This window comes from Sceloporus occidentalis, unplaced genomic scaffold (genome assembly GCF_023333645.1).
Source record: "Sceloporus occidentalis isolate IW3139 unplaced genomic scaffold, rSceOcc1.0.p SCAF_79, whole genome shotgun sequence".
NCBI classification, from domain to species: Eukaryota; Metazoa; Chordata; class Lepidosauria; order Squamata; family Phrynosomatidae; genus Sceloporus; species Sceloporus occidentalis.
In genome coordinates this window covers 2151653-2165448 of record NW_028317059.1, presented here as the reverse complement: position 1 = coordinate 2165448, position 13796 = coordinate 2151653, and the positions used below count along the sequence as shown (strand labels likewise).

Genomic DNA, 13796 nt, shown 5'->3' with positions numbered 1-13796 from the left:
GGGGGCTGGACGCGCGGGCTGCGTCTCAGCTCCCCTACCCGCGGGACCACGGAGGAGGTAACAGTACCCCCCCTACTATGAGAGACATCCTGGCGATCAGGGGCAGGTTTCTGTGGAAATTTTTTATGGAACGCACGAATCTTAACAGGAGCATGGACATCGGAGGCAGGAATCCAGGAACTCTCCTCAGGACCATATCCCTTCCATCTGATAAAATATTGAAGCCTCCCTCGTGTCCTTCTAGAATCTAAAATAGCCTGCACTTCATATTCTTCCTCCCCTTGAATAATGACAGGATCAGGAGTGTGAACCGTGGGGGAGTATTGGTTAGAAATTACAGGTTTCAGTAAGGAAATATGAAATGCATTGTTAATGCGTAATGTTCTCGGTAAGACCAGAGAATACGTAACTTCATTAATTCTTGTCTTGATTTTATAGGGACCGATATATTTAGGACCTAAAGTTCTGGCAGCTTGTTGAAGTTTCAGATATTTTGTGGAGAGCCACACATAATCACCAGGGTTAAGCACGGGTCCTTGCGAGCGATATTTATCCGCCGTTTTCTTTTGCAGCTTTTTAGTGCGCTTCAGATGTTCAGCAAGAGCTGCCCAATGGTCCTGTAAAACACGAAATTGTGCTTCAGCTGCCGGAACCCCTGTGGTACTAGTATCCTGAGGCCAAAATGAAGGTTCATATCCATGCACTGCTTTAAACGGAGACATTTTTAAGGATTCGTGATATGAACTATTGTAGGACCATTCAGCAAGATGTAGCAGCATTGACCAATCAGACTGATCCTCGGAAACATACATCCGCAGATACTGCTTGAGAACCTGGTTGGTTCTTTCAGCCTGCCCATTAGATTGAGGATGATGAGAAGAAGAAAAATGCAATTCTATCCCCATGAGTTTGCACATTGCTCTCCAGAATCTGGAGATAAATTGCGACCCTCTGTCGGAAACTATTACTTGTGGAACTCCGTGAAGACGTATAATCTCCCTCATGAATGTGTCCGCCAAGATACTAGCTGATGGGAGTTTGGAGAGAGCAATGAAATGAGCCTGTTTGCTAAAAAGATCAACAACCACTAAGATGGTAGTGTGACCCCTGGAGGAAGGTAGATCCGTGACAAAATCCATGGCTATATGTTGCCATGGACGCTCAGGAACCGGTAGCGGACATAATAATCCAGCAGGTCTGGTGCGTGGTGTTTTATTGTGACCACAAACGTTACAAGCTTGTACATAGTCCAATATGTCCCGCGACATAGTAGGCCACCAGAAATGTCTCTGTAGAAGAAACTTGACGTTACGAGTTCCCCGATGACCAGCTACAGGTGAGGCATGACCCCAGGAGAGAACAGCATTACGAAACCGGGGTTGAACATAGAGTCTACCAGGAGGGGTTATATGTCCTTTAGGCCGAGGCGTTTGCGACTTAGAAATATGCCACACAAGTGTACTATGGATGGTGGCAATTATCTTAGTAGATGGTATGATAGGTTCAACAGGAGTCTCTCGATCAGGCGCCTCATGCTTCCTTGACAGTGCGTCAGCTTTCGTGTTCTTGGAACCCGGACGAAACGAAATTGAAAAATTGAAGCGAGTGAAGAACAGAGCCCACCGAGCTTGTCGAGGATTGAGTCTTTTAGCTTTCTCGATATATACCAGATTCTTATGATCAGTCAGAATCGTAACAGGAATCGCCGTCCCCTCAAGCAGATGTCGCCATTCCTCTAAGGCCAATTTAATAGCCAATAGTTCACGGTTTCCGATATCATAATTTTGTTCGGTGGTAGAGAAAGTCTTGGAAAAATACGAACACGGGTGAAGACGATTGGAGATTTGATTCCGCTGGGACAGTATGGCTCCCGCTCCAGTTTCTGATGCATCAACCTCCAAAATAAAGGGCAAATCAGGATCAGGCCGTTGTAAAATAGGTGCTGAAGTAAAAGCCAGCTTCAGTTTCTCAAAGGCTCCTTTAGCTTCCGGGGTCCAAACTTTAGGATTAGCCCCCTTCCGAGTGAGAGCAATTATAGGAGCGATGATCTGAGAAAAATTTCGAATGAAACGACGATAGTAATTGGCAAATCCTACGAATCGCTGTATACCCTTAATATCAGAGGGTTCCTTCCAGTCTTTGATGGCTGCCAATTTGTCAGGATCCATTTCCAGTTGCCCCGCAGATAATATATAGCCCAAAAACTTCACCTTGTCACATTCAAATTCACATTTCTCGGCCTTAGCAAATAATGAGTGTTCTCGTAATCTTTGTAATACTTGGTTAACATGTTGCCGATGCTCCACCAGATTCTTAGAGTAAATCAAAATATCATCGAGATACACCATAACGTGGGACAGCAACATGTCACGGAAAATGTCATTTACAAAGTTCTGGAATACCGCTGGGGCATTACATAGCCCAAAAGGCATCACAAGGTATTCATAATGTCCGTATCTGGTATTGAAAGCCGTCATCCACTCATCACCCTCTTGAATCCGAACCAGGTTGTACGCCCCACGCAGATCAAGTTTAGTAAAAATGGTGGCATCCCTCAGTTGATCATACAGTTCTGTTATGAGCGGCAGAGGATACCTGTTCTTAATGGTTATTTTATTTAACCCACGATAGTCGATGCAGGGGCGTAATGAGCCGTCTTTTTTAGAAATAAAGAAGAAGCCTGCTCCCGCCGGGGATGCTGAAGGTCTGATGAACCCCTTTTTTAGACTTTCATCAATATATTGAGCCAAAGCCTGATTCTCCGGTTGAGATAAGGGATATGTGTGTCCCTTGGGTGGGTTGGTGCCAGGTAACAACTTTATTGTACAATCATATGCGCGGTGGGGAGGCAAAGTCTCTGCTTGTCGTTTAGAAAACACATCTAAATACTCCCAGTACTGAGAAGGTACCAATTGACGAGGATCTGTAGCAGGAACTTCTAGAATTAAATTCAACTTAGTGGGAGTCTTGCAGCAGTTCTCCAAACATCTTTGACTCCAAGCCAGAATCTGTCCTTCTCTCCAGTCTATGCTGGGATTATGTTGTTGAAGCCAAGACATTCCCAATATAATGGGTATATGTGGGCTGGACAAAACATCAAATTGTATTTCTTCAGAGTGGAGGATACCGACTACGGCACCAATAACCTCCGTTTGGAGGGACACGATCCCAGTACCTAATGGAGAACCGTCAAGAGCAGCGATAGAAGTCTTCAGAGATTTTGGCTGTAACGGAACATTATTCTCCAGAGCCCAGGTTCTGTCTATAAAGTTCTCAGCGGCCCCTGAATCAATGAAAGCTTGAGTGGCCACTTGGTGGCCTGGCCACTGTAGCATGATGGGAACAAAAAGTCTCTGAGTCTGAGGAGGTGTAGCAACAGTAGCACTTAGTGAAGCACCTCCTAACTTCACTAAGTTCTGGCGTTTCCCGACTTCCTGGGGCATGTATAAATCAAATGTCCTTTTTTTCCACAATACAAACACAACCCCAAAGTTCTGCGGCGCTGTTTCTCCTCAGCTGTTAGATGAAGTACAGGGCCTATTTCCATAGGTTCATCAGCAGTAACAGTAGCATCAGCAGCAGCAGCAGGTTTTGTAGGGGTCTGAAAAATTGGACGAACAGGAGGTCTAAACTGACGTGGCCTTCTGTCGCGTTCTCTGTCTCGCTCGAAACTTCTTTCTTGACCTCTGGCTTCTAGACGCAGACATAATGCAATCAGATTTTCCAAATCATGAGGTATGTCACGATAGGTAAGAGCATCTTTTAAGGACCCATTAAGACCCCTACGAAAGGCGGATTTCAGAGCGCTGATATTCCAGTCGGTCTCATATGCTAACGTGCGAAATTCTACGGCATACTGGGCCACCGTTCTACCTCCCTGTTGAATCTCCATCAAATTGGATTCAGCCGCCTCTCGTCTCCCGGGAGCATCAAACACTGCCCTGAACGAAGCAATAAAAGCGTCAGCATCTTCCAGAATGGGTGAATTCTGTTCCAACAGAGGTGATGCCCATGCTAATGCTTCTCCTTTTAAAAGGTTGATAATAAAAGTCACTCTGTTATTATGAGAGGCAAAGGTGTGAGGATGAGCTCGGAAGTGTAGAGTGCACTGATTCAAAAAACCCCTGCATTCTTGGGGGTCTCCGGAAAATTTATCTGGCAAAGGCATCTTGGGTGCTTTGACCGGCGTGCCGAATCCAGGTGCCGGTGAAGATGAATCAGATGCTGTACCTTGGCCGACGGGAGGAGACAGATTGGTGGCCATGGATCTGAGGAGGTCAGCGACATCATCCAGTTTCCGTTCCAAAGACTGTAGTTGCGATGCATGAGCCGCCAGGACTTGATCCTGTCTGTCTTGACGATTGGACATCCTTGCCAAGTCTGCGGGATCCATGTATGGCCTGTGATAACTGTCACGTCTGCAATACAGCAGAGGATCCTCGCTGCAGAAATTGGGAAGGCGCCTCCTGGCGGAGATGAAGGGCCCAGCAACGAAACACCAAAGTGAATCACGGACACAGGAGCGTAGCGCAGTACAAAATCCAGGAACGAAAATAATAAATAAAAAATAATAAATTCAGGGGTCAGGCAAAAGAGTAGTCGGGGTCACGAGCTGAGGTCAGGGCAGGCAGCAAACAGCAAGGTCAAAAACTAGCCGGAGTCAGAACCAATAAATAACAAAGGAATATGGAACGCTAGTGAAGGCTATTAGGCACTATCACAGGCAAAGGTGAAGTGCCTACTGAGGGTTTAAATATCCCTCTACTCACAGGATCCTCCTACCCACCTAATTAGGGGGAGGAGGAAAAAAGATAAATGTCGCTTTAAGAAGCGACATGAATATTTATGAGTTAGCCGTTCGCGCATGCGCGAACGGCACTCCTGACGTCGAGGCGCGCGCCCCGTCAGGATCCAGTGATCTCTGCGGGGACGCGCGTCTATCCGCCGGACGGACCTGGCGGCGGCTCCCGCCAACGGAACGAGCAGGGGGCTGGACGCGCGGGCTGCGTCTCAGCTCCCCTACCCGCGGGACCACGGAGGAGGTAACAGCGCCTCTCACTCTTCATTGTGAGGCCTCTGCCTTGGTCGCGGTGCCGACGTTTCAAGCTGAGCGCCAGAACAGCATCAGCAGTGAAGCCGCGCGCACCACGGCAGAACAGGGAGACAGAGGCCTCGCGATTCCACCACTGACCTTCTACAAGGTAAGTGAACTTCAAAGGGGGGAGAGTGTAGAAAGTGAGGAGGGGGTGCATAGGGAGGGAGAGGGGGGGCTAGATAGGGTAGATAGGGAGGGAGAGGGGATAGATAGGGTAGATAGGGAGGGAGAGGGGGTAGATAGGGAGGGAGAGGGGCTAGATAGGATAGATAGGGAGAGAGAGGGGGTAGATATGGTAGATAGGGAGGGAGAGGGGCTAGATAGGATAGATAGGGAGGGAGAGGGGGTACATGGGGTACATAGGGAGGGAGAGGGGGTAGATAGGGAGCGAGAGGGGTAGATAGGGTATATAGGGAGGGAGAGGGGGTAGATAGGGAGGGAGAGGGGCTAGATAGGATAGATAGGGAGAGGGGGTAGATAGTGTAGATAAGGAGGAAGAGGGGGTAGATAGGGAGGGAGAGGGAATAGATAGGGTATATAGGGAGGGAGAGGGGATAGAAAGGGTAGATAGGGAGGGAGAGGGGGTAGATAGGGAGGGAGAGGGGGTAGATAGGGAGAAAGCAGCGTGGCAAGAATATTGAACTAAAGAGTCAGAATGAGAGAGAGAATGAATGGATTAATGTGTGGATGCATTAATGAATATGTGTAAATAATTTGTGTGAAAGAATAAATGATTGTGTGAATGAAAGTGAATTAGTGAGTGACTGTAAAAGTGTTTGTGAATCATAGGTGTATTTTTGTCAAAAAAGCAAAGATGGTATAAGCTCCAAGAGTCACCATCTGCACCAGCTGAGGGGACGCCTCTGGGGGGCTATAGTTTGAAGTATTGCCCAACCGTTGGGCTTTAAGAGGCAATACAGTCTTTCACTATATTAAACATCTGTATGAATGAGGGTCTGGATCAGAATCCCCTGCAAAGCACAGATTACCTCCTTTATCAGCCTGCTTTCATTCCATCCAAAAGCAGCATGCCCCAGAATATGCCCCGGGATATGCCCCGGAATATACCCCGGAAGATATGGGTAGTGTGGGCAGGTGCGCTCTCTTTCCTCTACCTGGAAGACTGTGTGACCCCGAGAATCTGCCCCCTCACCTGGGATTGGGGCAAAAGCCCTTAGACTCCGGGGCAAACCTTGAGAGTCCCCGCTATGCGCATGAGCGTTAGAGTTTGGCTCGCTAGCCAAGGAACTAGTGTGTGTGTGTGTGTGTAGGGGGGGTGCAGTGAAACAGGGCAGATTCATAGAGGGGAGTCTGCTGGATCTCTGCATACATTGCAAGGCAGAGACAATGATAATTTAAAGGGGACAGGATCCTCAATCTTCAAACCCTAGCCTTGTCTACCACTTCTGCTGGAGAACGCTTCCACGTATCATCCACATTGTCAGTAAAATAAAACTGAAACCACAACATATAACAAATTATAGCTGGGGTAAATGGATGTCCTTATCATAGAAAGAGGCCTGATACGAATTGATTTTTTACGGTTAAATTGTCCGATTATTACCTTATTTTCCCAGCCGTTTTTTGGACCCAGCGGCAGATGCAGGCTCGGACATTGCTGCCCCCTAGTGGACAAAAAATACAATTAAAAGCGTTAATGAACTGTTAAGCAAACTGACACATTTTAAAAATAATATATAATTTATTATTTTACCTATAAATATATCCAGAGCCATTCCCATGAATGCATACAGTAATTATATTATATATATTATATTAAAATGTATATTTATATATTATAATTATTATTATATTATTTTATATAAGGATCTAGTGTATGTTGAACGTTTTGCTCTAATTGCAGAGATTATTTCATAAATTACTCGCCTTCCCGGTAATATTTTATAATAATCTGCAAAAAACAGTAACAATCAGCGTCTCTCATACTATGTAAAGAATATAAATGGTGCCTGATGTCTGCGGTCTCCGTCAGGATATATAGAAATGTTCATTAGGGCAAATAAAAAATAAAATTAAAATAATAAATAACATTTTTGGGTTCCTGGCAGTGCCCTAATTCAGGGGCAGGCTGGTCGGGGGGAGAGGGGTGGCTAGTCAAGCAATTTCCTCCAGGGCCGGTCCGGAAACCATCAAAAAGGGTTAGTCCACATAGCGCAATGTGAATAGCATGGCTGCTCATAGATATATATATATATCATATAGGAGTATATCATATATACAATAAATAAATGACAACAAATTATTTACAATAAATAATTATAATAAATGTGTGTTTATTATGATAGCGATTATCATGGATTTAAGTAAATGTGGAGACGTGACAATAATAGTATAAATTTTAGGTGGTTTAGCGGTTCCCACCATATTTAATAAATATAAATTTGAGTTTTATGCATATTCCAGCAGTATACACCTCAATGCACACATGTAGTTGTTGCCGTTGTGATGTCATACAGCCATTGGAACAATGATGTCACATAGGCTGTAAAAGACCGTGACGGTCTAGTGTGAGCTTGTGCGTTGTTTGATAGCACAGAGATAGCTTCAGCGATGCATCCTATGCGACTTGCTATAATTTTTCTCCTCATCCCGCTGCCTGTGGCCGACTCAAACAGTAAGTACATCCATCGCTTCCAAAGAGGGGACAGCCCCGCAGCATGGTTACTGCCAAATCATCCTTTTCTTGTTGTCTCCATTGAAGCTCTGAGTCCTGTTTATGACGGCGGGGTATTATGTCCAATATACCATTGATTGGGGGCCACAGGCACGAGTATGAGTGATGAGTGGCAGGGACGGTGTAACTATGAGTATCTGGCTCTCAGACAGCAGTATCCCGTCTATCTGACGCGGTCACAACATCTGACTTTGTCGCTTTCTGTAACGTTGTGTCCCTTCTCTTTCAGCCTGCGGTCAGCGTCCGCTCGTCGCGGAATTTGGCAGCTCGAGGATTGTCGGAGGTGTCGATGCCCAGCCCGGCGCCTGGCCATGGCTGGTGAGCGTTCAAGTGCCTTCTGGCAAAGGTCATCGCCACTCTTGTGGAGGCACATTACTCGATAAGCAATGGGTCCTGACAGCGGCCCATTGCTTTAAAACCATGAAAAGGTAAGGATGGGTGGCGATGGGGTAAGAATGAGGGCTGGGGGTCTACGTTATCTGATTGTGGGGGGCAGAAAAGTTACGGTTTATCATACGTTGTAAATGTTTGCCTGGGTACTATTGCGAGGTTACTGTTTATGTATCTATTATTATGTGTAAAATTATGTTTAGGAAATAGCAATTTTGGGACAAATTGCTGACATCCTAAAATGTATTTCTGTTCATTGAGATTTTTGCCCCAGAATTACTGTTTGTGAATAGGGCCCAATATACGAGCTGCATGTTCGCTAATGTCTGTCTCTTTATAATAACTCAGGCTTGTACCAAAATGGCAAATTGTCCTTGGTGGACACCAACTCTCGGATCCCTCGGCAAGCGACATCCAAATCAGATCCATCGGGTCTTACCTTCAACATGAGCATTACAACCCGCGTACTGAAAGGAACGACCTGGCGCTGATCCAGCTCAACGAGTCGGTCATATTCAGCGACTTCGTGCAGCCGGCCTGCCTGCCGAGCGCCGGCATGGAGATCAGCGCCTTGGATCCGTGTTACATCAGCGGCTGGGGGGTCACTCAGGACAAATGTGAGTAACCGGCTTTCTGGGAACAAACTACACTAAAACCTACACACCTCACTCAGCCGCAGACATTCCACACTCAGCCGCAGACACTCCGCACTCAGCCGCAGACACTCCACACTCAGCCGCAGACACTCCGCACTCAGCCGCAGACACTCCACACTCATTAACGGACTCCATGATCAGTTTATTTGAGCAAACCTTCTACCCATAGCTGGCGCCCGCGCGTCTCGCAGCCAGCGATATTCATTTGTTGAATCTTTGATGTCTCGACAGCCATCAAAACGGCAGACATCCTGCAAGAGGCCCGGGTGAACCAGATAGACCTGCAGAAGTGTAACGGCTCCATGTGGTATAACGGCAATGTCCACGATTATAACCTGTGTGCCGGTTACGAAGAAGGCGGAATTGATAGCTGCCAGGTAAGGAAACAAATCGAAATGTCCGAAACTGTATCCGCGCGTTAAGGTTGATTTTGAGCCGACGTCTTCTAGGGAATAGGCGTCGCCGGGGCCGAAGGAGAACCTGTGCCATGAAGGCCATGAAAGCCATGTGTCTTTGAAGGAAGATGGGTTACGATGTATACAGCGGATGTCACAGTTCCTTATAAGCCAAGTAAAGACACCATTAACCTTCTTCTATTCTTTACCCCTGTAGGGTGACAGCGGAGGGCCACTGATGTGCATGAACCCCGAGAGCTCCAAGTACCATGTAATCGGAGTGACAAGCTGGGGCCAGGGCTGCGCCAAGTCAAAAAGGCCAGGGATCTATTCAAACACACAGCACTACCTGGAGTGGATCCTGAGTCACATTGGAACCTCGACTCCCAAGCAGACCAAAGCAGTCGTCACCCCAAGCTTTGTCCGTGTTTCTGCACCTACACCACCGCCAGCCACCGCTGCCTCTTTATTGCCTCCACTGCCCCGCCAAACACCACAGCCGGAGAAGCCGACATCCAAGGGGCAGCCGCCAAAGAAGGGGAGTAAGCTTAAAAATCTCATCTTTGAGCTTAAGGCGCTCTTTGCCAAGAAGACCTCCACCCAACGGCAGCCCACAAAAGCTCTCCGGAAGATATTTGGCAGCAAACGCCTTTCTTAAGATGGAAGCACCTGTTGAACTGATTGTTCGACAGCCAATAAGTTAGAAGATAGTTGTTAGTTATAAGATAGTAGTTAGATAAGTTACCAGCGTGACGCATCTACCAAAACCGTATTCCATCTCGGTAAATCATTGCGGCTCCTGTCCAATTAAATGGAATTAAACATCTTTCCGTTCACATTTTGCGTGGTCAGTGTGATTTTTGTTAAAAAAAAAAAAAGCAAATGGAATCAAAAAGATCCAGAGAAGGGAAAAAAAACAAAAAACCATGGAGTAGAAACTTCAACTTCAGAGAACATTTCCTGGTCGGGTTGGTTTGCTGGTTATCCAGGGAGCATGGATAGGTGTGTGAGTGTGAGTGTTAGTGGGAGAGTGAATGTGTATGTGTGTGTGTGATAACATCAGTGTGTATGTGTGTGTCTATATGTGTATGTGTGTGTGTCACGATCCCGGCCGGAGTACGGTCCGGGGGGACTCACCGCGTCGCGCTCCCGTGCGGAGTGCGTCGCCCGAGTACCCGCGGCGTCACAGCCCCGTCCGGGAGGCGTCGCCCGGGTGCTCGTGGCGTCGTGCTCCGGTGCGGAGTGCATCTCCCGAGTACCCCCGAGTGGCGGGTACTCGGTACTTACCCCTCCCGGGACAATCCAGCCACACAGGGTCATCTTCCGCGGCGGTTCACAAGAATGAACCGCCGCACAGTGATGGACACCCACGGTGTCACAGGACACGCCCCCCTGCCGATCTCTTACCCCTATGGAGGAGAAACACGTCCATTGGACGTCATCATAGTTGGGGGCGGGATCTGGAAGGGCGGCAGGTTTAAAAGCAGAGCACTGATGCCAGTTCAGTGCTCAGTTGTTTTTACAACTAGCTGCCGTCCTTACCTGGTGCTTACCTGTTTATGTTGATTCCTGTTACCGACCTTGGCTTGATTCCTGACCACGTTAACCTCTCAGCTCCTGACCCGGATTGTTTGACCATTCTCTGCCTGCTGCCTGTTACCGACCTTGGCTTGATTCCTGACCACGTTAACCTCTCAGCTCCTGACCCGGATTGTTTGACTATTCTCTGCCTGCTGCCTGTTACTGACCTTGGCTTGATTTCTGACCACGTTAACCTCTCAGCTCCTGACCCGGATTGTTTGACTATTCTCTGCCTGCTGCCTGTAACCGACCTTGGCTTGATTTCTGACCACGTTAACCTCTCGGCTCCTGACCCGGCTTGTTTTGACCATTCTCTGCCTGATACCTGGTACCGACCTGGGCTTGATTCCTGACCTCGTTAACTTCTCTGCTCCTGACCTGGACTATCTGACCAATAAGAGACTGGTCCATTTGTTTCCTGCATCCTGGTTTCCACACCTTTGCAAACGTAACAGTGTGTGTGTAAGTCTGTGATAACATGAGTGTGTATGTGTAGGGCTGAAACAACGAATCGATAAAATCGATAATAATCGATAACGGAAATCGTTGTTGACGATTTCCGTTATCGATTAATCGAGTGATCGATTCGTTGTTGGCTCCTTTTACTTACCTCCGCGAGCGTTCCCTGCTTCCGCTACACGCTCTGCACTGCGTGACGGATGTGACGCGTTCCGGAGGTAAGTATTCTTCATGTCTGTGCGAATCGCTCTGTGCGAGTGGCTCCGTTCGCACAGAGCGGTTCGCTCTGTGCGAGTGGCTCCATTCGCACAGAGCGATTCGCGGGGGTGGGGTTTCAGGGGATGCAGGGCAGAGTGGGGGTGGGGGGGCAGGCCAGGGTAGGAGACTGAGTGCAGGGCAGAGTGGGGGTGGGGATGCAGGGCAGGGTGTGAGTGTGGGGGCAGGGCAGGAGACTGGGTGCAGGGCAGAGTGGGGGTGGGGGTGCAGGGCAGAGTGGGAGACTGGGTGCAGGGCAGAGTGGGGGTGTGGGTGCAGGGTGTGAGTGTGGGGGCAGGGCAGAATGTGGGGGCAGGGCTGGGTGCAGGGCAGAGTTGGAGACTGGGTGCAGGGGCACAGTGCAAAGTGCTGGGTGCAAAGTGCCAGGGCTGGGTGCAAAGTGCCAGGGCTGGGTGCAAAGTTCTGGGTGCAAAGTGCCAGGCCTGGGTGCAAAGTGCTGAGTGCTGGGTGCAAAGTGCCGGGTGCAAAGTCCTGGGTGCAAAGTGCCAGGGGTGGGGCAAAGTGCTGGGTGCAAAGTGCCAGGGCTGGGTGCAAAGTGCTGGGTGCAAAGTGCTGGGTGCAAAGTACCAGGGCTGGGGCAAAGTTTCTTGAACAGTAATAGTCCACCTCTTTTCAGAATGTTTGGGGTTATTTTGTTTCATAAATATTGTGTTTGGGTTTTTGTACTTTTAAAATATTGTTTTTTTATTACATCATAACAAAATAGGAATGTTAATGTAAATTTTAAGTTGTTTTTTAACATCCAGTTCATTAAATTATTTTAAATAAACTAAAAATTTGCATATTGTTTTTTTTTATCCGATTAATCGATTAATCGAAAAAATAATCGGCCAACTAATCTATTATTAAAATAATCGTTAGTTGCAGCCCTATGTATGTGTAAGTGTTTGGGAGGGCAAGATACCAGGGGTGATGCAAAATGTCCTCCCCACCTTTCCGCTCTCCCTTTGTTGGCTCAGGAATGGGGTTTCCTGGCAGTGGCGTCGACAGGGGGGGCAGAGGGGGCCATGGCCCCCCTACATCATGCTGTGCCCCCCCAATTGAAACGCCGTCTTTTTTTTTAATGTAATAGACGCGGAGGAAAGAGGCGCCGAGCGGTCGCTGAGGAATAAGTTTTCAGAAACCGTTCAGCGCCTCTCACTCTTCTTTGTGAGGCCTCTGCCTTGGTCGCGGTGCCGACGTTTCAAGCTGAGCGCCAGAACAGCATCAGCAGTGAAGCCGCGCGCACCACGGCAGAACAGGGAGACAGAGGCCTCGCGATTCCACCACTGACCTTCTACAAGGTAAGTGAACTTCAAAGGGGGGAGAGTGTAGAAAGTGAGGAGGGGGTGCATAGGGAGGGAGAGGGGGGGCTAGATAGGGTAGATAGGGAGGGAGAGGGGATAGATAGGGTAGATAGGGAGGGAGAGGGGGTAGATAGGGAGGGAGAGGGGCTAGATAGGATAGATAGGGAGAGGGGGTAGATAGTGTAGATAAGCAGGGAGAGGGGGTAGATAGGGAGGTAGAGGGGCTAGATAGGATACATAGGGAGAGGGGGTAGATAGTGTAGATAAGCAGGGAGAGGGGGTAGATAGGGAGGGAGAGGGGGTAGATAGGGAGGGAGAGGGAATATATAGGGTATATAGGGAGGGAGAGGGGATAGAAAGGGTAGATAGGGAGGGAGAGGGGCTAGATAGGATAGATAGGGAGAGGGGGTAGATAGTGTAGATAAGCAGGGAGAGGGGGTAGATAGGGAGGGAGAGGGGGTAGATAGGGAGGGAGAGGGAATAGATAGGGTATATAGGGAGGGAGAGGGGATAGAAAGGGTAGATAGGGAGGGAGAGGGGGTAGATAGGGAGAAAGCAGCGTGGCAAGAATATTGAACTAAAGAGTCAGAATGAGAGAGAGAATGAATGGATTAATGTGTGGATGCATTAATGAATATGTGTAAATAATTTGTGTGAAAGAATAAATGATTGTGTGAATGAAAGTGAATTAGTGAGTGACTGTAAAAGTGTTTGTGAATCATAGGTGTATTTTTGTCAAAAAAGCAAAGATGGTATAAGCTCCAAGAGTCACCATCTGCACCAGCTGAGGGGACGCCTCTGGGGGGCTATAGTTTGAAGTATTGCCCAACCGTTGGGCTTTAAGAGGCAATACAGTCTTTCACTATATTAAACATCTGTATGAATGAGGGTCTGGATCAGAATCCCCTGCAAAGCACAGATTACCTCCTTTATCAGCCTGCTTTCATTCCATCCAAAAGCAGC

At 47.9% G+C, this 13796-nt stretch overlaps 1 protein-coding gene across 1 annotated transcript; it reads left to right on the top strand.

Moving 5' to 3' along the window:
- Positions 1-4475: 4475 nt before the first annotated feature.
- LOC149285394 (acrosin-like) lies at positions 4476-9889 on the top strand. The gene is made up of 6 exons (XM_089495344.1): positions 4476-4532; positions 5073-5201; positions 8020-8108; positions 8529-8797; positions 9068-9213; positions 9449-9889. The coding sequence occupies exons 1-6, from the start codon at positions 4476-4478 to the stop codon at positions 9887-9889; spliced, it is 1131 nt and encodes a 376-aa protein (XP_089351470.1).
- The last annotated feature ends 3907 nt before the right edge of the window (positions 9890-13796 follow it).